General features: G+C 37.9%; 1 protein-coding gene across 2 annotated transcripts in view; it reads right to left on the bottom strand.

Moving 5' to 3' along the window:
• The window catches only part of spns2 (SPNS lysolipid transporter 2, sphingosine-1-phosphate), an 84,656-nt gene that overhangs the window by 46,568 nt on the left and 10,493 nt on the right, over window positions 1-27,595 (bottom strand). For both annotated transcript variants that reach the window (XM_016472336.1, XM_016472337.1), the window contains exon 2: window positions 13,637-13,702. In XM_016472336.1, the coding sequence (XP_016327822.1) occupies window positions 13,637-13,702 (66 nt within the window). The remainder of the gene's footprint in view (window positions 1-13,636; window positions 13,703-27,595) is intronic.

The raw sequence follows: 27,595 nt of genomic DNA, 5'->3' as shown, positions 1-27,595 counted from the left end.
CACGTGAAAGTGAAACCTGAGCGGTGAACTAATTTTCGGCAGCCGGAATTTCAGTGCATCTCTAATTATTGGCGACATTAGAAATGGATATTATATAATAGCTGCATTTTTGAACATTTTAGCAATTTAAAAATATTAAAAAAGGATTTATTACATGGCACCCCTGCTCTCGACAGACGGCACCCCGGTTGGGAAACACTGCTCTAAACTATAGGGAGCCCTTTTATGTTACTATAAGGTTACAATTAACAGCAGAGCCCAAACTTAAATTTAATTACTATTTATTTTTAAACAACACTCAACTTAAAAAAATGTATGCAAACATGTAAATTGCACATAATGCAGTTTTTTTTAATTAACTTCTAAATTATAAAAATTCTATTTGTTGTTGAAATATAGCCTATTAATTCACACAGTGGCTCTCGTAACAGATTTATTTAAACAGTCTAATATTTCACAAAATGCTATTCTCTGCACTTCATTTCTCTAGCGAACTAACGAGCTGTGGAGACTGATGACTTGCCTGAGGTAAATTAAATGCTATGTGATATTTTTGTTTGCAAGCTGTTTTATTGACGTCTTTCCGCAGTTGAGACACTGGTTGAGTGATTACATGAGGCATGAGATGTTCATTCATGTTTATTTCACGTTAAAACTAGTAGTAAATAGGACGGGATGATTGCACTCACTCGCGCTCCGCACTGAGGCGTTTATACAGCGATCTGTCCCGACACATCAAAGAGCGCCAAAATGGCATTTATTGTTTGAATTTCCCGAAGAAAAAAAAACAGACATAATTTGAAACATGAGACTTTGTTTCTTATCAAAAGTAACAATGTAACTGGAAGATCCAATGAAGTTCCACTCGTGCAGCGGTTAAAACAACGCTGTATTTGTCCGGTACACATGCGTACCGAACCGAAAGACCCGTAGCCTACCGAAAATTTTCAGTACGAATACATGTACCGTTACGCCCCTAATGAGAATGCAGAAAAAATTTATTTGTAAAGCCAAACCTAGCTACTCAAACAATTTCGAGACAAAATGCTCTAAATGATGCTCTGAATGATGATGTATCATAAAACTATGCAAGGCACTAATCTTTCGAAATCTGCTTCGGAACAATGTCTATTGTGCAAAATGGTATTGCAACTGACAACTCCATTTTAAGAAACACAGTGACTAAGCTTGACACCCAAAAACATATTCACATCACACATACACCTGTTGCATACCACTGCTGAAGAGAACGGAAACTTCTATGAAAATACATACATACATACTTCTATGAAAAATATTCCAGTTTTCAGTTGGTGTAGAGTTACCACAACAGTTCCTCTTAAAATGATGTAACATTTTAAAGAAATACCTCATGCTTCACTTTTAAACCTCTATGAAGGTTTTTAAGAAAATGTCATCATATTATGCAAGTTTGGATGTTTAGTGTATCAGAATGTCTACTGATATATCTGATGGAAATACTAATATATTCCTAAAATTTTGAAAGTGTCAACACAATATTTTTTTTTTTTGCGCATAAATGTTGATACTTCAGGTGTTGTGAGTAGTTTGGAAACACTTATTGTGAACTGCTTACAGGCCATTCAGTGTTTGTCAGATTTTTGCATTGACATTTGGCATCCAGACAGAAGCCGCTGTCATGCTTATGACGGATATATCTGTGCATCTACCCAGAGACTCCCCCTTTGGATTTTTCTCACCTAACCTTCACGCTCATGCATACCTCCGTCAGAATTCCCCCTCAATGAAGGGCTTAGCTGACACTTTTGCCACAACACAAACACACAGGGCTGCCTACCCGCTGAAAATCACCAGCATTCCTCTCATTTACTTCATTGCAAACCATTTCAAAGAAACTATTTCAGACTTCAGTAGTCTTGGCTTACCGGTGTGGGTGTGTTTGATTTATGTGTGTGAGCACGCATATGTTTCTTGGCCTATTATGTGTAAGTTGTCGGGTAAAGCTTCCCTGAAATAGACCACACTGTTTGTAGCTTACCAGAATGTAACAATGATTTTTTTTTTTTTTGAAACACCACGATCAGTGCTGCCAAGGTTCTGGGGTGAACCCTTGCCATTGTATGGCCCGCAATGTGGAAGTGGTGGTAAATGGTGTTAGGTTGTTACACTTTTCACCACTCACTATTAGCTCTCAGCTGCACTTTCAACAGATGAGAGGGAGGAGAGGAGCACCGCTGATGAAAGGGAAGATCAACTCAACACTTTCCAGCTGTTTATTACATGGCACCCCTGCTCTCGACAGACGGCACCCCGGTTGGGAAACACTGCTCTAAACTATAGGGAGCCCTTTTATGTTACTATAAGGTTACAATTAACAGCAGAGCCCAAACTTAAATTTAATTACTATTTATTTTTAAACAACACTCAACTTAAAAAAATGTATGCAAACATGTAAATTGCACATAATGCAGTTTTTTTTAATTAACTTCTAAATTATAAAAATTCTATTTGTTGTTGAAATATAGCCTATTAATTCACACAGTGGCTCTCGTAACAGATTTATTTAAACAGTCTAATATTTCACAAAATGCTATTCTCTGCACTTCATTTCTCTAGCGAACTAACGAGCTGTGGAGACTGATGACTTGCCTGAGGTAAATTAAATGCTATGTGATATTTTTGTTTGCAAGCTGTTTTATTGACGTCTTTCCGCAGTTGAGACACTGGTTGAGTGATTACATGAGGCATGAGATGTTCATTCATGTTTATTTCACGTTAAAACTAGTAGTAAATAGGACGGGATGATTGCACTCACTCGCGCTCCGCACTGAGGCGTTTATACAGCGATCTGTCCCGACACATCAAAGAGCGCCAAAATGGCATTTATTGTTTGAATTTCCCGAAGAAAAAAAAACAGACATAATTTGAAACATGAGACTTTGTTTCTTATCAAAAGTAACAATGTAACTGGAAGATCCAATGAAGTTCCACTCGTGCAGCGGTTAAAACAACGCTGTATTTGTCCGGTACACATGCGTACCGAACCGAAAGACCCGTAGCCTACCGAAAATTTTCAGTACGAATACATGTACCGTTACGCCCCTAATGAGAATGCAGAAAAAATTTATTTGTAAAGCCAAACCTAGCTACTCAAACAATTTCGAGACAAAATGCTCTAAATGATGCTCTGAATGATGATGTATCATAAAACTATGCAAGGCACTAATCTTTCGAAATCTGCTTCGGAACAATGTCTATTGTGCAAAATGGTATTGCAACTGACAACTCCATTTTAAGAAACACAGTGACTAAGCTTGACACCCAAAAACATATTCACATCACACATACACCTGTTGCATACCACTGCTGAAGAGAACGGAAACTTCTATGAAAATACATACATACATACTTCTATGAAAAATATTCCAGTTTTCAGTTGGTGTAGAGTTACCACAACAGTTCCTCTTAAAATGATGTAACATTTTAAAGAAATACCTCATGCTTCACTTTTAAACCTCTATGAAGGTTTTTAAGAAAATGTCATCATATTATGCAAGTTTGGATGTTTAGTGTATCAGAATGTCTACTGATATATCTGATGGAAATACTAATATATTCCTAAAATTTTGAAAGTGTCAACACAATATTTTTTTTTTTTGCGCATAAATGTTGATACTTCAGGTGTTGTGAGTAGTTTGGAAACACTTATTGTGAACTGCTTACAGGCCATTCAGTGTTTGTCAGATTTTTGCATTGACATTTGGCATCCAGACAGAAGCCGCTGTCATGCTTATGACGGATATATCTGTGCATCTACCCAGAGACTCCCCCTTTGGATTTTTCTCACCTAACCTTCACGCTCATGCATACCTCCGTCAGAATTCCCCCTCAATGAAGGGCTTAGCTGACACTTTTGCCACAACACAAACACACAGGGCTGCCTACCCGCTGAAAATCACCAGCATTCCTCTCATTTACTTCATTGCAAACCATTTCAAAGAAACTATTTCAGACTTCAGTAGTCTTGGCTTACCGGTGTGGGTGTGTTTGATTTATGTGTGTGAGCACGCATATGTTTCTTGGCCTATTATGTGTAAGTTGTCGGGTAAAGCTTCCCTGAAATAGACCACACTGTTTGTAGCTTACCAGAATGTAACAATGATTTTTTTTTTTTTTGAAACACCACGATCAGTGCTGCCAAGGTTCTGGGGTGAACCCTTGCCATTGTATGGCCCGCAATGTGGAAGTGGTGGTAAATGGTGTTAGGTTGTTACACTTTTCACCACTCACTATTAGCTCTCAGCTGCACTTTCAACAGATGAGAGGGAGGAGAGGAGCACCGCTGATGAAAGGGAAGATCAACTCAACACTTTCCAGCTGAATAGTGTTAGCAGAGAGTGTGTGTGGGACATTTACATGGGGTGCAGGCACACATTATGCACAGAAACACACTTCTTTGAAGAAACAGAGTTGCACTTTTACAACCTTTTACACATACAATAAATGTCCACTGGAGGTTTTAAATTGAATCCAGATGAAGATTTATATTCAGAATTTTCATCAGTTTGGTGTACAGTTTGGTGTTGGAGAAGCTATTTTGAAGCCAGTCAACATTTTAAGTACTGTAGTTCATTTTGAACATTTATTTTCTATTTCTAATTAACTAGAATCTTTTGACTCCTTTCACCAAAATGACTCATTCAAGTTTTTTTCCTGTAATTGCCACTAAATGCAACAAATAAAACTATAAACACTCAAATTTATGTAATGAAAACAATGACGAACAGCAACATTTCCCTAATTCACTATAGAAAGACATCAAATGTAATGCAAGGACTTGAAATGAAGCAGTGAATCGTTTCTTTGGACAGATTCTTTTGAATGAACTGTCTGAACAAATGGATTTACTAAAATGAATTATGTGAAGCAGGAAACTGTTCCTTTGAAACGGTTTCTTTTTCTTTCTTTTTTTTAAATGAATGAATGAATTGTCTGAACTAAATGATTACTAAAATGAAACGTGAAGCAGTTAATTGTTTTCTTTGGATAGGTTCTTTTGAATGAACTGTACGAACAAAGTGATTTACTAAAATTAATCGTGTGAAGCAGTGAGTTGGTTCTTTGGACAGTTTTTTTATGAATGAATGAATGAATGAATGAATGAATGATAAACTGACTGTTTTCTATTGTCCTCTTGCATTATCAGCACACGTTTTTCCTGTAACACTGTAATGCTTTTTATTGTGAAAAGAGCTGAGCCACTGTCACCCTGTAAGAAAATGTTGTTAAACTGGGTGCATCACTACTCTTAGGGTGGGTTGCACCAACAAGGATTAATTTAAGTAAAGTTTAGAGCTAATCAAGGATTTGTTGATCTGGGTTTTATTTTAAATCGAGTTGTGTTGCACCACTTAATTTTAAACACAGTTTAACAAATCAGGGATTAGAAGTCTAACCTGCGATTAAAACCTCCATCTACGATTAATTTTCTCCGCCATGATGGATTCGCCATTGCAATTAAACAGGAACAATGCTAATATTCCTAATTTTTCTTTGCTTACTACCAAACTCTCTTTCTGACATAAAAAGTTGCTCGTGTCAAAAAAGGAAATAAACTTGTAAAATATCTGCCGTCTTAATAAACTGCTATCGTTATTCAAACGGCTGATCAAGCAAGCAATGAATACATTTCTGGCAGTGCATACGGATTTCATAATCCTGGAAATATATTTATAGTATCAATGAATGGAGTATGTTTTATGACAGCGCCGCCCAGCATTCACGCGTGGAGCGGGCGTGAGAAACGAGAGGTGTGGCCGCAATCATTGGCGCTCACTTCATCATCACCGCTGCCGTTAAAATGCGATACAGTATATTTATGTTTTCTTTGTCGTACGCCGAGATGCACCGAGATGCACCGAGATGAGTGACGGATTCACATCCCGGACTCAATAGCAGACGCGAGTTTACTACGGGCTGCCAAGACCCTCACAATCTGCTGGCTCAATGCGCTTAAATCTTCCTTTTTATTTGTAATAAACACCTGAGACCTCACAACACACCCTCTATTGTTTTCTTTGTTTAATCAGCCACATAATTGTAACTGTAGGTGCACTTTATTTAATTTAAACCTCCTCACCTGTAAATGTTAAATTAATCCCTAATTGAGATTTAAATCTGAGTTTAAAATTATGGAGCAACATGATTAAAATTAATCTATCTTAAATATAAATTAAATCCAGGATCAAGATGATGGTTTAAATGTAATCCTGCTTATTTTTAAACAAGGTTTAAAGTTTGGTGCAACGGAATTATTAGATAAACCTTGATTTAATCTAGATTAAAGATTAATCCTTGTTGGTGCAACCCACCCTTAGTCAGTTATTTCCATAGACTGTATAAAAACATGGATTTAGTGTCTGTGACGTCACCCATAGATTTCCGAAGAGTGTTTCTGAAGCTCAAAGTGGGTGGAGTTTCTGAAGCGCAAAGCTCAAAGTGGGTGGAGCGGGCTGTCGCCATCTTGGCAGCATCACCGTGCGTCACTTCCGGATAATCAAAAATGGGCAAAGAGGCGGGAGCTGGTTGCTGAAACCACGCCCACCTAGCTCGACGGCGGTGACAGCAACGGCGATCCACCTGTCACTCAAATGGCCACACCCTTAATTATGCAGAACTTTAAGGCTTAATATAATTTAAACGGATGAGTTATAAAACAATTCACCCCCCTCACAGTTGTCATGAAGGGCAAAATTAGCTATATAGACCAAAATCACTTTTTGTACCAGGCTGTAAACACATTTTTTTCTGCTGTAAAGTTGGGCATTTTAACATGGGGAGTCTATGGGACTGACTCCCTTTTGGAGCCAGCCTCTAGCGGTCACTTCCGTGTTGGCTTCACGAGAGAGACCGGAAGGTTGCCGCTCGGTTATTTCCCAATACTACACAGGAAATATTTTCTGACACTGAAATTCCTTCACTATGGTCATTAAAGATAAAAGAGATCAGCCGTACTTGGAAAACGGAGCTTTAACTGTATTTTTTCAATACTGGCCTTGGTTAGAAACCAGAATTGAGTCGAGAAAAGATAATATCCTGCAATTTTCTTGCTTACGGCTGGTTAGACTCGATGTTATAGCTGGGAGCTGGTGTGTGAGAAGCGTGGGATATGGGCTTTTTTAAAGTGGGTGTGGAGTTTTCCTCTCCAGCCCAGAGCTGTACGTCTAATGATAGGCCAGCGTTCAAATGACAGAGTGTGTAAATGTGTGTGTCTATGCTGAGGTCCTTGCCAAAGCTGTTTAAACCAATGTGACAAATTTACTCACATTTTGGTAAGTGCAAATACACACAAACCTCCACGTACACATATATCATAAGGATCACACCCATGTTCTCGCTCTCTGAATGTACTGTAATAAATGGTTTGACCTTGAGAGACGGAGCTGTATTGTGTGTGGATGGGTTGTTCAGTCCACAGGGGACAGAGAATAGACCCTCGCCTTGTATTGATTTGTGCATGTCTTCATCATACAAGAAAATCCTCAAGGTTTGTGTAATGCCTAATCTAATTCTAATGTCATTTTGGGTCATTGTCAAAAATGCTTCGTTGTGTTGCCCAGTGAGCTTCAGGACAGGTACGATTGGGTCTGATGTTTTTGTCTTTTTATTTGCTCGCTCCATGCCTGTAATACATTTTTAGAGGGAAACTATCCAAACAGACTCTTTAAATGAAAGAGAGGGTGCCTTTGTGAATCTAATATGAGGCGGGCCACTCACTAGCTTTGGGGTTAATGCTTGATGTGATTGGCTGCAGGGTTTTGACTGGCATGAAGCTCTGCAAGAGAGTGCTGAGGATCAGGGTGGGGTTTAAGGGGGATCAGTGAAGCCCCTGTTCCCTTTGAGACATGGCCTAAAAATTTCCAGTTTTTCTCTTATGCACACAAATTTTATTAATTTTTATAAAAATATAAATATATAAAATACATTATATATAATACTATGAAAAATACAATAAATAAAAAATAAAAAATAAATAAAACTTAATTCTCAATAAAATAATGTATGTCAAAATGTTATTTATTTAGTTATTATTATTATTTAGTTAGTTAGTGGAAATATGACCTTGACATTTCTTTGTGAGATTCACCCATCAGGCTGATCTAAAAATTTATTTAGTTATTATTATTATTTAGTTAGTTAGTGGAAATATGACCTTGACATTTCTTTGTGAGATTCACCCATCAGGCTGATCTAAAACAGATTCAAGCTGCAAGACCTACATATTCATAGCATGTGCAGAGATGTGGATTTGCTGTATTGATTGCTCATTACCCAGTGTCAGAGCCAAGCTGATGGAGAGAGAAATTGGCTTTTATTTTTTCTCTCCGTTTTCGCATTGACATGGCTGTGGATCGTTACATCTCTGTGCCATTTACTGTGGGATTGATGAGCAGGTGCTGTGCTTTACCTCTTTCATTTCCATCCCTCTCGCTTAGTCTACATCCATCTAATTCAGGTATGTATCCTGCTGTGGAATCCATTTATGCATTTTTTTTATATGCCTGTCAAATTGACAGTAAAAACAGCTACAAAGCAATGTCCTGTGAGAACCCTAATGACACTGAGAGACGAAGAAAGGAGGGATATCATAGTACAGCTGTGGTCTGAGTGTGAACAGCTGATAATACACAGATACAGTAGCTCCTCGCTGTCCAGGCCAAAGAAATCAGAAACTGTAAGATCAACCATTAAAACGAAGGCGGAGGAGGAGACAATTGTAGCTGTGTAAACATACAGTGGAAGTACAGTTCTACAGGAGGCCTGTAAGTCTGTTGTTGACATCTCACTTTTTAAATGTCTTTTAATGGCTCATGGCTATGTAAGCCAATATCCTGACGGTCACAATCCACACAGAAATTTCTCCTCAATATAGCGCATTCTTTGTCTGGGTGGATGTAGTCGAGCACCTGGGCCGTGGGTCATTCCCTCACAGACTGACTGCAGCTATATACACAACACATGCCCCAGACAGAGCGGCTAGACGAAGACATCGACTCAGCGGAGTCGTGTCTGGATTCGAAAACAGTGTTCGCTCCTGCAGTGACAGATGGGATAGGAGGCAACGGCAGACACACCTCACATGCAGACAAGAGCTGCCATCTTTGACCAGAGGGCACTGACCTCTTGACCTTTAGAGCAATACAGTCCAATTAGAATCTCTACGATGTAGTCAGAGAAATGAAACATATACGGTATCATATTTTCATTCTTGTGAAAATAATTATTAGCTACTATTGCTCATACTGAAAACACATAACCATACTGAAAACACATAACCTGTATAGCCAACACATTAACAACAAATCTGAACTAGGGCTACATGATTAAGTAAGTAAAGTCGAAATAGCAATATGGCTTCGTGCACAACATGCGCCAACCATCTTCCCAAACTTACTATGAGAAACGTTCATAAACCTGCTGTGGTCAATAAAAGAGAAGATTTAACGGTTCCCTGTGTTGCCCTTTAGCAACTGCATAGCAATGACCTGGAAACCAGTCCGATCGCATGATCATTGTGGTGGCATATTTTGCACTGTTGAAGAAAGCACATTTTTGTGAGAAAATTATTTAATTTCTAATCATTTCTCTCAAAACTATTGCAAACATTTTTAGGATTAAAAATCAGTCCAGGTTTTAGGTTGCATTAGACTAAAGACCACCTAGTAAACTGACCCCTAGACCACAAGAAATTTTAACATTCACCGGTCTAAATCTCATCCTCATCTATCCATCTTCAGCAAATATTTCTCTTTTAGATGCAGAGAGGCCATCCAGATTCCACACACCCATCCTTAAAATGCCAATGTCACCTACCAAACAAAACAACAGGAGGAGGCCCAAGTTAACCCTCTCTTCTATTCCTCATTCCATCTTCATTATTTCCATTTTCTATCTCAAAGACATCCAGGACCGCCTGCAGGTGTTGTGGCAAGCAAACAGTCAATTCTTGTTCTGTTTCAACTATAATCGCTCTTTCTCACTAATCTGAAATGAATATCCCTCAGTAAGATAAAAGTTTGGTTAAAACACAGCCGGGGCAAAAGAAATGAATCATGAGAGAGCATTGTGATTGGGATCAGATCTAAAAGCCTTGTCTTTGTGGACATGGAGGTGATTGACAGGTATGACAGCCAAAGGCAAAAAGCACATAGTGTAAAGCCCAGTAAAGTCAATATTGCCCTCATAAGGTGACATGAGAGTGGTCTGTGTGCCAATATCAAGTATAGACATGTATTTGTCTGGAAATATGACACTGGGCATCAGTTGAAGGACACAAACCAGACATGTATCATATAACCCATATTTTACATATGTGAAATATTTTTGCAGAAACTGAATCTTTCATCTACTCATTTGTTAATATGAGTGTTTTGGTACTCATCGCATTAAATCAATGATGCATGAGGCCTGAATCACACTGTGTTGAGGTTGAGGTATGACCTCATCTCTGTGGTACTTCATACTCCAGTCTTCCCACAGCCCTTCTTTTTGTTATGACAATGACACACCGTCATGACATATCAACTCTCAAAGAAAGGCCTAGAAATTCAATTATGAAAAGCTTCCTCCTCCCAGCCAGTCAATATATTTCACCTCCTGTTTTATGGTATACTGCCTTAGTCAGCTATTCCTCAAGACATTCATCTCAACATCTCTCCATGCCATGTGCACTTTAAGACATCCTGCCACAGTCTGAAGGTTTTGGAAAGCCTAACTCTGTCAAACTAACAGATGTGTGTGCAAAAACAAACAAAAAAGCTTTCACTTGTGTTCATTAAAATGAGTTCAACTTTGCCACTCACACAAATCAGAGTACATCACAATAGGACACGTTCCAGTTGATCTAACGCCATCCCTTCAACCAACATTTCACACTGAGGTTCCCAGCCAGTGGCCAGAGCATCTGAAATTTGGTTGCGCTGTGTGAAGACTGAGGTCAGACTGGGAGCAGAGGCCAAACTAAACCTGCCACAGACACTTTCTCTACACTCTAAGCCAGGGGTTCTGAACTCTGGCCCTCGAGGTTCACTTTCCTGCAGACTTTAGCTCCAACTCTAATCAACCACACCTGAACAAGCTAATCAAGGTCTTCAGGATTACTAGAAAGTTAGTAGCAGATGAGTTTGATCAAGGTTGGAGGTAAACTCTGCAGTAAAGTGGACCTCGAGGGCCAGAGTTGAGAACCCCTGCTCTAAGCACTGACCAAATGCACCACTTAACAAAGGGACTTTACCCTGCTCATATTTTTCTAGGTGGCATAAGATGTGGTTCAGGATGTGGTTGGCTTTGATATTTTGTTATAGTGCATTTTTATTAGCGCAATTGTTTATCACTCCATTCCATCTCCTCCTTGCTCCATTCCAGATTTTGATTGTGTTAGTTCACCTGAATTTCCCAATTTAACCCCTAGTTAGAGTGAATCTCATGACATCCCACTTGTAGCATATAGACCAATAATTGGCTGCCATGCTGTCAAAGCACCAATTCCCTGCTGAGAATCAACCTATAGAAAGTTTCCGACCAGTCATTCACTTTATGATTAACCTGAGCCAAGCAGAATTGTAATGTTTATTTGCTTCCAATTACAGACTAATCAAAAACACATTTTCTTCAGTGAGTGACAGTACGATTTCTGCAGTCTAAATTGGTCAGCCAAGCAAAAACAGAGAAGAACTCTTTCTTACAGCCTGACAGAATGAAAGTTTTCCTTTGTATATCTTGCTCATGTCTACAGTCAGTTATATAATATAATTGAACTGAATTAAGCTGGATGTCTCACTTCAAAAAATCTTACCAACTCCAAACTTTTGAATGGTAGTATATATATATATATATATACACCATTGGCAGATTGGCATTTTTTCCTGTATTAAGCATGAACCTCACAAAATTAAAAACTGAATAAACAGCGATTTTTCTTCTCAAGTAGATTTATCCTGTTTTAAGAGGTGTAGATTTTTATATTTACTCCACCCTTTTCACACAGAATTAAAATATCCCACTCTTAAATACTGAAAGGTTTATGTGCCGAAGTCTCCGTGGGCCAGTTATTCTAATATTTTCAAACCAAACGAATGGGGGCAATAGATAAACATTGAGCTGGATCTGAATCCCAGACATTCCCGTCTATGCAACTGCTCAATGAGCCTCTGTATGTGTGTGTGTGTGTGTGTGTGTGTGTGTGTGTGTGCGTGAGCGTGTGTGCTTGTTGTATATATTCTTGCCTCTGCATATGACGGTGTCTCTGTTTGCACACTCAAGTATGTGTGTGAACACGCACACAGGTACAGTGTGTGTGTGCTAGTGTTCATAGGGCTGCTAAGCACTCCAATAGGACCTCCACACAGTGACTCTCCTTCACAAAAGCCACTTGACGTGAAACCAGCCTGGTTCAGGAAGCCCAACCCAACACAGCCTCCAAAACCCCCCACCTGACCCAGTGCAAGCCAGCCGATTGAACACTGAACCTTCTCATTAACCTCCCTCCGTATACATCCACTGATTCCTCGCCCAGGGCTGTACGTTAACTTTTTTTTCACATAGCCTGATGTGAATGCATGTGGCTTTGTACATTATATTGAGACGGAGGGAGGCGCCAGAACTGCAGCCGATAGAATGTGCGCTGTAGCACGATACAACGATATTTCTTCAAAAGCAGATCGTGGAGACATTCAAAAATTGTCATATCGCACACCCCTAACTACCAAGTATAATCAATCTCACACACACAAACAAGCACAACGAAATCACTTCACACTATTAAGTTTTGTTTATTAAGGCTGTGTTATGAACATGCAAAATTGTATCGCACCCGTGCTACAGTGGTAAATTTATTCATCGCACAGACCAGTTTTTTTTGTAGCACGTGCGACATATATGTCGCACTGTACAGCCCTGTCGCCCACCACAAATAACCTTTAATGATGTCATAATGTGTTACACTTCACTGTCATCTGCATATAATGAGGGAACAGTTATTAGTCACTTTTTAATTTTAGCCGTTATAAACGTTAGCAACAGACCGCAAGCATCGCTGAACTAACAAGAACTCTGTGTGTTTTCCAGAATAAACTAGTGTTTTCCTCCCATTAATAGGAACCAGAGAGTGGACTCACGGTGTTGGGCATCCACTGCAGTACTATTACAGTTTCCTGTAACAACCAGGCTGAAAAAAACATTTACAGCTTCCCATGTACCTCACTGGAGTTTTACTGGACCATACTGTGGTCTTTTTCCTTAATAGAAATATTGGAAAATTTTTGTAATTTCCTTGCACTATTGAATAATGAACATATCACAGTGGAGGGTGGGTCTCCATCCAATCCAAACAACTGTGGCAGTCCTCTGTTTTGTTAAACCCAAACAAGTGCTTCAAGCCCAGTCAATTACACTGGCTTTGGAGAGGAGGGAGGTGGAACTGGAGCCCCTCATTCACAGTTTTTTCCTCCTTTGTTATCCCTGTCACTCTGGCTGCAGGGAGTTTAATGGATTTTATTCTTCTTTTCCACCTCGTGTCAGTAATATAAGTCAGTGAGGCTGTGTGCACACTGCATGATTGCAAAACCGCGTAATTATGGGATTATGAGAGACTTACCTGTTTGCAACAAGCCTGCTCCGCTGTCACCAACCTCGAAGTGTTTCTGGATGTCAAGGAGGACACCTGGGAAAAAGAGACAGAGAGAGATTAGAATTTGTGCTCTGATGTAAATTTTGGCCCTTAAGCGCAACAATTTGTGTTAAGACTATTTGAGTCTCTTTCTGTAGAAATAATTACCAAATGAACTTTCAGACATCTTGTGTGCAAAGCATTTTAAATAATTACAAATATTGACAGGTATTTCTTATTATATTTCCTTGTGATCCTCAATAACAGGACAATTATAGGCTTATGTGTGGTCCTACGGATGAACACACACACTTCTACTCTGGGCTGAAGTCAGCGTGTTTTTAATTGACTTTCTTAATAAATGTTCCTGGTCTTATTGTAGATGATTTACTGGTGCACATTATTAACAGTAAATTTAATCTTTCATCAAAAATAGTGGTGCATTGATATTAAAATTCTGGCCATAATGATAAGCTGCTAATTTTTTCCAGGTTAATTTCTTCCCTATTTTGAATAAATGAAAAATCAAATCTTAAAAACAAATAATAACTTTATAATCATTTAAAATAAAATGCTACAAGTAAATTTAGGAATCTAAACACTATAATGTGGTATGCAAAATATGGATATTAATTTTGAGATTTGATAAGATTATATTCAAAAGTATGTTATATATAAAAAATGTAAAACAAATTAATTTATAAGTAACTAATTCATATAATTTAATAAAATATTTAAAAAAAATTCAAATGCTTTGAAAAACTAACATATAACAAAACAAAAAATTAAATATAAATAAATTATGCTCGAATATAAAATGCATAACAAAGGCATTTGTATGTCCTCAGAACAAAAACGAAAAGAGAAAGAAACGCACTTTGAATGTAGCTTGAGTTGCAGACAGTAAGGAAAGACACTGGCTGCGCTGGAATGCGAGCAGGTGGCGTGACTTGTGTGACAGGAATGTTGCATTTGTCACATGTGCGGACATGCCTGCACCTGCCAAAGTGCTTCTTCTCAGTACGTCTTTGCTACAACGTGCCAGTGACAAGTCAAAACGGGTGGCGATGAGAAACCACGAACCGATCGAGGCGAAACTCAAAGATGACTAAAGCCACTGCCACAATAGAAACAAATCGCTATTTTTATTTCTCACAGCCACTCCTGTGTTTTGTGTCTGTGTTTGTACAAGACCTTAAAAAGCATGACGTAATTAGCCAGGCAGCGCTGAGAAGTTAATTAAGAGACAGTTCGGTGGCATTAGGTGTTTGATCTGGGTGCGTGAAGCAGATGTCTTTCTCTCTGCCTCTATTCGTACAAGACTGTTCAATGATTTAGAGAGATGTAACATCAGCGATAACGTCAAGCATGCTGGATCTCTATCGCTCTTGTCTAATTTCATTGGCTGTCAGTCACAGACACTGTTTACAGCCTCTCTTGCATTTAGAAGTGTCTGAATGCTGTGCGCTTTTCACAAATAGAAGATCAAAGCGTAAGTCTGAGAAGAGTTAGACAGTTAAAGAGCTCCAGAGGCTTAATTTCTCACGTTAAAGTGATCAGAAAGAAGGAATGTGGAGATGAGAGACTGATAATTTAAAGGCAGCAACACGAAAGCTTCAATTACACTAAAAAGGGAATAATGCCCTGATCAAGAGCTCTTCCGACTCCTGGCCAAAACACACACAACAGCAATAAACCATAGAGAAACATTATATGGTCAGATGATACAAAAGATATGTAGGCATGAGGCATCTTCAAAAAATCATTACTAATTAACTGATTAAAATTAGACATTTTGATCAGTAACACTTTATAATAACTTTCATTAATAAATCATTAACAAACATTAAAAAATGCCTAATGGGTCATTAGTTAATATATAGTCAAAGAGTTAGAAATGTGAGATAATGTGCTTGTTAATGTTTGCTAATAAACTTTTTAAACATTAGATAATGTTCAAACAAATCATTATTGTCACAAATCATGTAAGTTAAAATGCTTACAAATGTCATTAAACTTTCAATTCCATATGATCAAGCACTTATTGAAAATCTACAAATGATTTTTTACAGATGTTATAAAATGATTAAATGTCTGTGTTAATGCACAACACTTTTGCTGCTATTGAGGTGTGATATGGGTAAGGTTAGGGACAGGTTTGGTGGTTTGGGTAGGTTTAAGGGTTGGTTAAGGGGTCAACAGTATACAGGGGTCTGTTTGATTATTATAAGGGAACATGGTTCAATCTGTTTATATTATATTGTTTTGATAAGTTAGGTATTTTCTTTTTTTTTTTTAATGATTTGTTTTCCCCTGTTTATTTATGATTCAAGGAATATCCTTTTTAATGATATACTGAAGAGTACTAATGTGAGTGTTGAGGCAATAAAAAAAAAAAAATTTTGCACCAAAATTACAATATCTGTTATGTCTTTAGCAAGTATTTAGCTAAACTTAACCAGCCACCCGTTACACAAACCTTGTTGCATTAGCTAAAAGTCCAATGCCCATAAAGATACTAAATGATTAGTAACCTTTTGTAAACATTTACAAATGATGAATAGTTTCAACTATAGATTGGCTACTGCAAAATCATGAACAAATAATTAATAAATGATTAGTAAAGATGTGTGAATAGGGTAAATTCAGGTCTTTCGGGACACTTTTTGCCATTGAGTTGACTGCTCATAAAGGTAATAATGATTAGTAAACATTTGCAATGTTTAAAACCCCCCTAAAACGGCTCGTTCTAACACGCCCCCACATATCTATAATGTACAGTATTTGAAAAATAATGTGTTTTTTGAACATTAAAGCATGTCAACATATTCTGTTACACCAAATACACAAAATAATGATCTTTTAAAAAGCATCATATGACCCCTTTAAGACAAAGACCAATAAATGAAGCTCATATGAACTGAAAGTTTACTGACATTTGTAAGCATTTCAATTTTACATTAAATAATCATATGTAAATCATTAGGTAATGTTTAGTAAGTTCATTAGTAAACATTAACAAGAACATTATCTCATATTTCCAGCTATGTGAATATATATTAACTAATGATCTGTTGAGCATTATATAATGTTTGTTAATGATTTATAAATGAAAGTTATTATGTTATCAGTATTTTTTATTGTTACTTCGTGTAACCTAATATAGTTAACTAATGTTAACAAACAGGACATTATTGTAAATTGCTACCAAAAAAAAGTAATTCTAAAATTCTAAATATCTTTTTTACTATTATACAACTATTAATTCAATAACACTGTTAAATGTAATTTTTAGCACAGAGTTCATGAACCCCTGGAGGTTTATGTGTTTATGAAAAGCTAATAATTAATTAAAAAAAAAAAAGAATAATATGAAATTAAAGAAATAATTTGAATTAAAAATCAATCAAATCACTTACTAAAAAAATATTTTAATTGTTCAGTTGCATGTTAGTGCATGGTTAAATTATTGAAATCTTAACTTAAAACCCCAGGGGAGTACTTCAAGTAAAATATTTTAGGTCAAAGACATTCATCTGACAGAAAAGATTGGGAATCCCTTTTCAATCCCTTGTAGTACCTGATGTATTTTTCTTATCAGTTCCTGTGAAATGTCTTGATTTGGATATGGGTAGATATGGGGGGCGTTGGCTTTCTGCAATCCTTCTCTAAGCTCAGGAGCGGGTGGTCCCGCCCTCTTTTCATCAGTCTAATCTGAGGCAGTGTACTAATTAGTATTTACCTTGGTCACACTCCTCCGTTGCCCCCATCCCTCAATCCCTCCATCTCTCCCTCTCCTCCCACTGGGAGGGGGATCCCTGTGCCAGATGGTGCTGCGTTTCACCTCTTTCAACCGAGACTGCACCCACCCTCACACCTGCCAAAGACACAATCTCAACAACCCCGCTCTTCCCACAAAAACTCCCACATGCACAGCCAATGCAAACCATGTAACAATATGATTTAGTATGTCCTTATTTAACATGATAAAGTAAGGACTTTTAACTGGAAGAGACTGGTACTAGTAGGTCAGTGTGTGCACAGTGCAACACCAGACCATGACAGCAACTGTCATATTAGTGAATTATGTTCTGTGTTTGGCAGGCGATACTGTCCGTATGTGATTTGCCCTAAATTCTTCTCTCTATCTTCTCTTCTGGCTCTCTGATAAAGATACACTGTTTGGGGAAAACATGGCAACACCTTGAAACTTTTCAGAGAGAGCTGTCATGAAGCATTTGAGGTGCAGCTGCTCTGACTACATGTTGCATCATTCTGTAAAATGGTAGGCAATGTGGGCGATGCCACACAAGGTGATGCAAATGCCCCAAATGGCACCAGTAGAATCATCGACCTTCTAGTGTCCGCCTCGATGCCGCCAACCCTGAGGTGTTGCCATAGTAACATGGCAGGGGCACACACACACACACACACAGAGGAGGGAAAGGCTGACTGGCGATTGGTCAAGTCAGCCTGATGAGGGTGGAATAAGGAACTCAGCAATAATAAAGAAATTCTTGCTTAGCAAAAACTTTATCTGATTCCTACATGGAAAAGATCTGTCAGGTTTGGCTGATACAGTCACCTGCTTTGCACTTTGTTGCAGCCTATTTTAGAGCTGCTTTACCAAAATGAAGAAACCGCAACAGATACTAAGAGGCAAAAGAATGCTGTCCTGCCTGTTGTGACTGATCTGTTGCATACAAAACACATAACTGAATGACTATGAAAACCAACAGCCATTGAACAGATTGTAACATTACAGCATAACTCTGCATAAGTTTGACTGAGATATAATCAGTTTTCTAAATGAAGAAATCTGCTCAGATGATCTCAAATAAACTTGTTTTACCTGATAACAGATAAATGCACTTGGAGGAAATTGAAGAAGTTTTGGAAAATGGAATAAGTTTTATGTTTGTATATTTTGATATACTTTGGGGACAAATTTGTTATGAACGCATGATTGATAGATAGATAGATAGATAGATAGATAGATAGATAGATAGATAGATAGATTATGCTGTAGGAAAGATACTGTATGATGTCATTAACCCTAGCTTAACAAATAATTAATGCAAAAAGCCTCTAATGCTCATTTTGCAAATTCCATACAATATTAATGAAGTCATAGATTAGTAATAAAATAAATCAAACCTGCTCATTTAGATTCAAATAAACATTTGCTTACAAATCACACAGTAAAACTGCAATGCAAACAGATTGTGGTGTGAGAAAGCTCTTTTGTTTTCTAGCACACTAGTTTCATTATCCTAAATGCTAATGAAACATTTACCCGTTCATGTGGGTCTCCCTCTTATCAGCTGACTGGTGCAGTGTAATGTCGATATGTTAATATTGAGGCTACTGCGTAATGGCGCTTTTCCACTGCGAGGTACGACTCGGCTCGGTTTGCGTTTCCACTGCAGTTTAGTATCGCTTTAGAGTGGGCGGGATTATTCACATGTCGTTATAGTTGCGCCGCCTCTACTGACTCCTGAAGAACTTTTTCATTCCGCATCGCCCCATCAAGCTCTCGCTGGATCCGCGCCTCTGCTATCAACGAGAGGAACGTCTGTACTTCCTCAACAGACAACGAAACAGCCACTTTTTGGTTGTTAAAAAAAAGGTGCGCTCGTTCAAAACAGTTGCGTTCGATCCTTCGCTGGCTGTGCTAATTTAAATCTAGCGGTTCTGTTGTGTTTGTGTCGCAAGTTCAGTGACGCAGGTAGTGACGATTCTCTCTGGCCAATCCGTGATCAGCAGAGTTTACACGTCACGTTTTGGTACCGGTACGGTTCTCTTGGAAGCTCAACCGAGGTGGTACTAAAAAAAGTACCAGGTACCAGGTACTGTGCCCAGTGGAAAACCCCCCAAAAGTGAACCGTACCGAGCCGTACCTTGCTGTACCATGCAGTGGAAAAGCGCCATATGATGCATATGAATGATGCTTTTTAATATAATGCTTTCACTATAGTGCCGTCCCCAGGAGACCCATTGGACATTGACCAGTGGACTGACCAATGTTTGAAAAAGCTTTAGGTTTAGGATGAGCAAATCAGTTCTGTTAATGCGTCTAGCGCTATTTCAAATCTCAGGGGAGTTATTTGGAGTGAAGCTGTTTAATGGATCCTGGAAGCTGGAGGAGCAGCCCTCCTGCATTTGATTTGCACGTGACGGTGTGATACTATCGTAGACATACATTGTTTGGACCCATATTTGTCTGATCTGATAAGGGGGAGTCAGGCTGTGAGTTTAAGTGCTTGTTTGGGTCGAGTGTTTTCTTAAAGAGTATGAGCTCATCCATGCCAAGAAAGGCCAAGAGGTTTGAATTTTGATATACTAACCTAGTCTGAGGTGAACTGGCTATATGTCAACATGTTTTTGAGTGTGTGAGAAACTGTCTACATTATAAACAATCCATTCACTTAAATAGGAAGTGGTTCACCGGCTGAAATTCCAATACGGTCAAATCCTGAAACGCAAACATTACCTATTCATCTGTCAGAAGCGCAAACAATGGCAAACATTTTTCTTACGATCCAGACACAAAATATCATTAAGTGGAAATACTGCATTAATGCATACAACACCCTGTACTTATTTTTATAAGCACACAGTATAGACCCCGAGGACTGTCTGGTCGTCTGGGGAGAAAGAACAAAAACGAGGATCATTGAGTGATAGGACAGACCTAATTTTGCAATGCCCAAAAGAGAGACGATAGACCTGAGCAACCCCTGCTGCTATTTCAGGACTGGGAGAAGTAGGTTAGGATAAAGGCTTAGCAACAGAGGCTGGCCGCCCTATATACTGTAACTGAGAAGATGAGGAGAGGTGAGAGAAAGGCAACTGGGAGAAAAGCAAAGCTTGATATAGGCAGAACTCTGTGAGGGGATTTTACAGAGAATGAATAGCGTCTGCTGTAGTGCTGATGATTTGCATGCTTCACCACTACAATCCAAAAGTCTAAAATAGCTTTGTTATAATGCACTCCTCCATTACTTGATCATCATTTGATAAATAACTGGTGCCATGGTCAACATAAATGTACACAATTACCTTTTAAATTAAATTCAGTTTAGTACAAAGTTAACTGCACCAGACATATAGTGAGTTTTAGTAAATACTGTGCAATCTAATAAGACAGACATAAATGTATGCATTCCTTTAGCTCAAACAGTAAAGCATGGCACTTCCAACATTAAGGTCATGGGTTTGAGGGAATGCATGACTGATAAAATGTATAAATTGAATGCAGTGTAAGTCAAATGCACAATGCATGTAAATTTACATTACATTTAGTATCTGGCCTTTAGTAGTTAAACTAGACCGCATAATAAATAGTTTTGCACTGTGGTGCTGCATGCAATCAAATACATTTCAAATAAATTGCACCAGCTGATAGTGCTGTTTGCATGTGCTTTGTGTGTTGTTTTAGCACCCCATTAATTTTAGAAACAATGTAAATAATTAAATTCAATGCATAATACATGTTACTATGTATAAATTACTGCTGCCATGGTCAAGAAATAACACATAAATATATTTTATATATATATATACAGTATATATAAACTGCAGCAGACAAATAGTTTTGTAAATAAAGCAAAATATATAATAAAACTATATTACATATTTAATTAAGCATATTTGTATTGAAAAAAAACTTTAAAAAATAAAATTTTCTTTATATTTTAAAAACTCAGCACAACGCTAATTTAAAACCTGTTTAAACTGGATCGCGAGTGGTTGGTAAGCAAGTCGCAAGGTTTTGCATTACAGTACTGAATGCAAAAGTGGCAACTGTTTCAAAATAATGATAGCGCTCTTTGCATTTGTGTGTGTTGTTTTAGCATCCGATTAACTAAAGAAGCAATGTGAATAATACATTTCAATGCACAGTGCATATCATCAGCCATCATTTGATCACTAGTTGATGAATTAATGCAGCCATGGTCAATAGCAATGTACATAAACATCTCTTTGAAATTAAATTCAGTTTAGTGCAATGTGCGGAAAAAAGCTTAATCTATATATATACTGTACAGTAACTAGTTTACATACAAAATGAGCTGCATTTGTGCTGAAAAAGCAAAAACAACGAGTAGCACTTGGTTCAACTGGAATGCAGATGGTTAGTAAATAATATGCAGGGTCCTGTACTGCAGTACTGCATTCAAAAGTGGCACAACTGTTTCGAATTTGCCCCTGTGTGTGTGTGTTAGGTCAAACTGCAGTACAAACGTACATTTCCATATCCTGTGTAATGCTACTCTTTGCGGTAAGAGAATGTTTCCTCTCTGCTCTGCTATGAAGTTCTCTCCCTCATTCTTTTCATTCTCCCAAACCACTGGTACACTATACTGCTGCTGACATCCTGAAGCTCTCTTCCTCCTATTTTCCTTTCCTCCTTTCCCATCCCCTGCTTCTCTGCTTCTCTCATCAGCTATGGGTGATCCTTCTCAAAAGTGTCACAGGGATTGACATAACACCTCAGCTCACAGAAGTTACATATGTGCGAAATCGAAAAAAGCCTGTTCCCATGTTAACCCTTCCCAGCTTCTCTGCAAAATGTCTGCTCTCTTACACTGAGCCAAACCTACGAGAGTGCAGATGCAGGGTATGAGCTGACCACAAGTATGCTTGTCTGTTCTCGGCGAGCTCCTGACCGCCGGGTCCATACATATCCCACAAAGCGACGAATGCTTTTTCCGCTCAGCCTTTAACCACCACACAGTCCATATAAACACAATGCAGATGTCAGAGAAGCGGGGGTGTGTTTTAGCAGGCGTTTGCGGGTGTGTGTGTTTTTGGAATTCCCTCACCATTTTATACCAGTAGTTCCTCATTACTGCCTCACCCTCGAGAGGCTGCCAGCGCTGCTTGTCTGTGTATTGCATTGTACGCTGCACTGGTGATCTGAGACTAGTTTTAAGGTGTGTGTGTGTGCCCGTGTTTTTGTGACAAATGAGGACATAAATTTGTATAATGACAAAGGTATGACATAGGTATTACAAGGAGAAGGTGACTTTTCAGGACATTACCCCATGTCCCCACTTTTCAAAACGCTTATAAATCACACAGAATGGAGTGTATTGAAAATCTGAAATAGCACAAAGTTTCCTGTAAGGGGTAGGTTTAGGGGTAGGGTTGGTGTAGGGCAATAGAATATACGGTCTGTACAGTATAAAAAACATTATGCCTATGGGATGTCCCCACTTTTCACAAAAACAAACGTGTGTGTGTGTGTGTGTGTGTGTGTGTGTGTGTGTGCATAAAAACTATTTATGCATATTTAATCACAAATGCACAGAAAATATATTCAGTAACCCCAGAAACATTCCTTCTATAGGGTAAATATAGTGTAAATAAGGTGTGCACTGCAAGGCTCCTTCACCAAAAGCTGCTAGTCTAGACCAGTGTTTCCCAACCGGGGTGCCGCGTGTCGAGAGCAGGGGTGTTTGAAATCAAGCTATCTCGTGCTACTGCACCAAAATTACCCCACTGTAAAATTAAAAAAACACTGAGTGAGCAAAAATTTGTGAGATAGCTAGTTATAATGGTAATTAAATAATGTTTACATATGTATAAAAGCCTACATTAAAATCTGTCATATAAACTGGTCTCTTCATTAGAAATGAGCCTACTGATTGCCATCATTGATGGACAAAATTTTTTAATAATATTAAAAATATCTGTATGACATTATATTCTGCAGTTCTTCCCTGTTGTACCGAATATCTATACTTTTCAAATTATCATATCGAAGTTAGAAATTCAAATATTGTGACAAAATTAATTTTGTATGGTGCCACAAGTTTGTTAAAATTTCCAAAGGGTGCCGCGACTAAAAAATGGTTGGGAAACACTGGTCTAGACCACATTACTTGCTTTTAAATATTACATAAAAAGAGAGGGAGACGTTTTCTCTTGCAGAGGTGCTATACAGAAACAGCATATAGTATTTGTGCATTAATAATTCATAAAAGAATTATCCTCTGGAGTGTAAGCCAATGTGTCAGACGTATAGATGTGCAGTGGTCAGAATGCACTAGAGCGCAGAAAAATCCCCAGGCTGCCTGGTTTCCCCTTATCACTGTAGGAGTACGTATGGTCAGTAAATGTATGTTTGCAGACATATCAGTATACTTACTCCTTATACACTGGTACAGAAACAGAGAGTGGGTTTCTGGTATAAACGTGTACAGACACTAAGATGCATGAGTATAGATGTTTAGTAACAGTAAACATTGGCAGTAATGTTCACTATACATTTATATAGTGGATATTACACACATAGGCTCTAAATGAGCAGCTCGTTGCATTAAAGGAGCTGCTGAATACACTGAGCAGGAGAGAAAGCAGCTGACAGACACTGGAGTGCAATTACAGCTGCCCTCACTATCAGCCCGATCCGATAGCATTCTATTGGTTATGTGCTAATGTTAACTGCCAACCAGAAGCTTCAATTACCTTCCCTTCCCTCAGATTCTGATGCTAAAGACTGCATAAAATCACTTGACGAGCAGATGCATTTTCAGTTAAATCAGATTAGGTGAGATATATTAAAGGGCTGGTCCATTTTTTATAGCCAGTTTTGTTTTAGTTACAGCCATTAACATTATTTGCGACTTACTAGTTGTTTGCAAGTAGCATTAAGTGAACACACTGTAAACATTAGCAGTACACTACACTACTACTATTCAAAGAAGTGGGCCAGAAAGACTTTTAGAAATTTGTATTGAAATTCATAAAGAAATTCAAACTGATCAAAAGTGACTGTAAATAAATGTTACAAAACAAATCAGAAAAAAATCCAGTTTATTTTTGAACTTTCTATTCATCAAATAATAATAAAAAAAAGCTCTTACATCACAGGTATAAATTATAAATAATAATTTAAAAATAAATTAAAATAGAAAACAGCTATTTTAAATTATAATAATATTTTACAATATTACCTTTTTTATTTTATGTTTGTTCAAATGCAGCCTTGAGTTTTAAAAAATATTTTAAAAATCAAACTTTTTAATGGTAGTGTAGATAGGATTAACTCTAAGACATGACTAAAAGTCACAATACAAGTTTGATTTTATGGGATCCTTAACATCTGCCTGTTAGCGTTCATGCTACCTTTAATGCTAATCTGATCACCAACCATTTGGACCAACAGTTTAAACATCTTCTGATGACGTCGAGCCATTAACTGGCTTAACGTTGTGCTGACTGACATTAGACATGCTTCATTTGTAGCATAATCCTTATTCTTTGTTGTTGTTTTTTACATAACACAGAAAAGGATTACTGTAATTATGAGGGCTTTTTGTTTTTTGCCTGTAATGAGATTTAATTTGGCTTTTCTCGCTCACTATGCCTCTTTACTTATTCTCCTTTTCTTCTCTTTGTTTTGTAAGAGCTATGTGGGAGTGGGGTGGGTCTCACCCAGGGGGGCGTCAACAGTGCCCAATTCTGAATAATAATTAGTCTTGAATAAAAATGCTGAAGTGCTTGATTATCTTTCTTAATCACTGCCATTCCCATTCGAAGTGTAAACCTACAGTGAAGCATCAGTAATTAGCCCATATCCCTCTGACAAACATGTTGAGATGGTAAATTGAATTTCTTAACCAATGCAAAAATCTGGATTTAATGTTAATTCAAAACGTGCTTCCCATTTTTATTTTTTATTTGATTTATTTATTTTTTTAAAGCATGGACAGTGCTTGAATACTAACATACATACTTTACAATCTTTGGGCGAAACATCCATGAAGCTCTTTGATTTTGAAAATGTCTAAGGAGAAGAGCTTAATCAATGAAGCTTCAAACGGCATAGCGAGCCAAGCTATTCTCAATGTACTAATTGACAGTGTTGAGCAACAAACAGAGAGAAGAGAGTCCAGAGTCACGAGACTGAGTAAATGAAAACTGGATGGGAAAAAAGGAGCACGCTAAATTGGATATGGCATTTCAGCACACTTAGGGCTGAAAAAGCCTATGTTGAGAGCTGGTTTTTCAAGCTCAATTTAGCATTACACTGTAGCCATACTGCTCTGTGAGAGTGGCCATGAGCTTCAGACAACTGACGGCTGAGGGTGATGGAAGCAGGAGAAATGTGTGTGAAAAAAAATATTTTTAGTCAGTTTAGGCTGGTCAGTTATAGTGACCAGTTGACTACACACATAAAAGTTTCATGGTTTTCTCTTTTGATTTATGCTGTACAGGCCATTTATAGCTATACTTACAAAAAAATGTATGACTCCTTGAATAAAGAATTCTTTATTCAACTTAATACCAAAGGGTCAAAAGCAGGGTAAGAGAAGATAAAGCATTCATAACCCCAGAGAACCCTACAGAGGACAGTAATAACTGTAAAGTGCTATATGGTGGGAAAGTTGTGATCAATCCCTCTTGACTCAGCATGGACGAGCGCTGCTGTTTGATCTCTCAGTAGACTCCTGGTGAGACACCTAGAGCAACCTTAATTCCTAGTGTATGTCATATCCCACAGAATGACAGGAAATGGAATTTAAATAACTGCAATTCAAAGAAATGTAATGCGGGTCTGTCTGTCTGTCTGTCTGTTTAATTACTCCCTGAATTCAAATGGACAAATGCACAATCGCTTCTGCATTTCACCTCAGTGGCCACTAGCAGTTCAGTGTATGGAAATTGTGGAAAAATCAGAAAATTCTGTGCAAAATTAAATCTTGGGGAAGTGTCCCACAGCAGGACAAAGCAATATTGATACAATCCATCATTACAATAAAGGTGTTTAAAGCTTCTGGAAAGTAAAACTAAAAAATAAGAAATCAGGAAGGGGGCCAACACTTTTTCACATCACTGTATATATATATATATACTGTATATATATATTAAGGATGCCCTCGACTAAAGATTTGTCTGGTCGACTAGTAGAATATTTGTTTTTTCAGATTTTAATTGTTTCATTTGAAAGTAGACATTTCATGTCTGTAACGCAAGTATACACAGAGTTTCGTGCACAAGTTCACAGAGGCCGTGATGGCAGAAAGTGCATCCTGTTTGCTTTTATTATTTTACAAAAGCGCAATGTTTTGTTGTTATGGTGAGTGCACACAAATAAACGTAGAGGCTTTACAGATTTGAAAGATGTATTACTCTTATCTGTATGACAAAAATGATGGGAGTATTTTAAGAGCATCTGTCATGCTGTGAGCGCGCTACTGTTCAGCTTTCACACTCCGCACAATATTCCAGATGAAAAGCCATATTTGTGGTCGTTGAATGATAGACGAGCGTTTTGATGTACTGTATTACCACAAAATCCAGCCGTTAACGATCTGTCCATCACGGACTGCGTGACCTCACCACTTCCTGTGGATGTTTTTTTTCTGCGACTAATAAAATTTTGGTCGACAAAGCCTCTTCTCGTCAACTAAAGGTTAGTCAGCTATTAGGGGGCAGCCCTAATATATATATATTTACATATATTTATATATACAGTATATATATATATATATACTATAATATAATTAGTTGAATGTATAGCAGAAATATGACAGAAAGAGTTTACTACTATGCTACTGGAGAATACTACACCCACCTGAAGCTCACGTAGCACTGATCTTTTAGTGGAAAGACATGGTCTGTGTGCATAGAGTCCATTTACTTCAAATTTAGGAACTTAACTTGAATTTAAAAGGCATTCTCAGTTCAATTCTGAATGTCGCACAGCCTTGTGATGAACCCAGTAAGCGCTAGAACTGGGTTGCCTGAAATCAATATCTACAGGAGAACCACATGTGGCACGTATTCAAGGGATGCCGCAGTATGTGTAATTGACTGTAGCCCCATAAACCTCTATTCTATCCAATCAATGCACAGACACACACCCACACAATCACACACAAACCTCCTGATTAGGGCTGCACAATTAATCAAATTTCTAATCGCGATTACAAT

Source organism: Sinocyclocheilus anshuiensis, unplaced genomic scaffold (genome assembly GCF_001515605.1).
Source record: "Sinocyclocheilus anshuiensis isolate Anshui unplaced genomic scaffold, SAMN03320099.WGS_v1.1 scaffold668, whole genome shotgun sequence".
NCBI classification, from domain to species: Eukaryota; Metazoa; Chordata; class Actinopteri; order Cypriniformes; family Cyprinidae; genus Sinocyclocheilus; species Sinocyclocheilus anshuiensis.
Note: the sequence above shows the minus strand (reverse complement) of the source record. Positions and strands in the feature narration are given on the sequence as shown.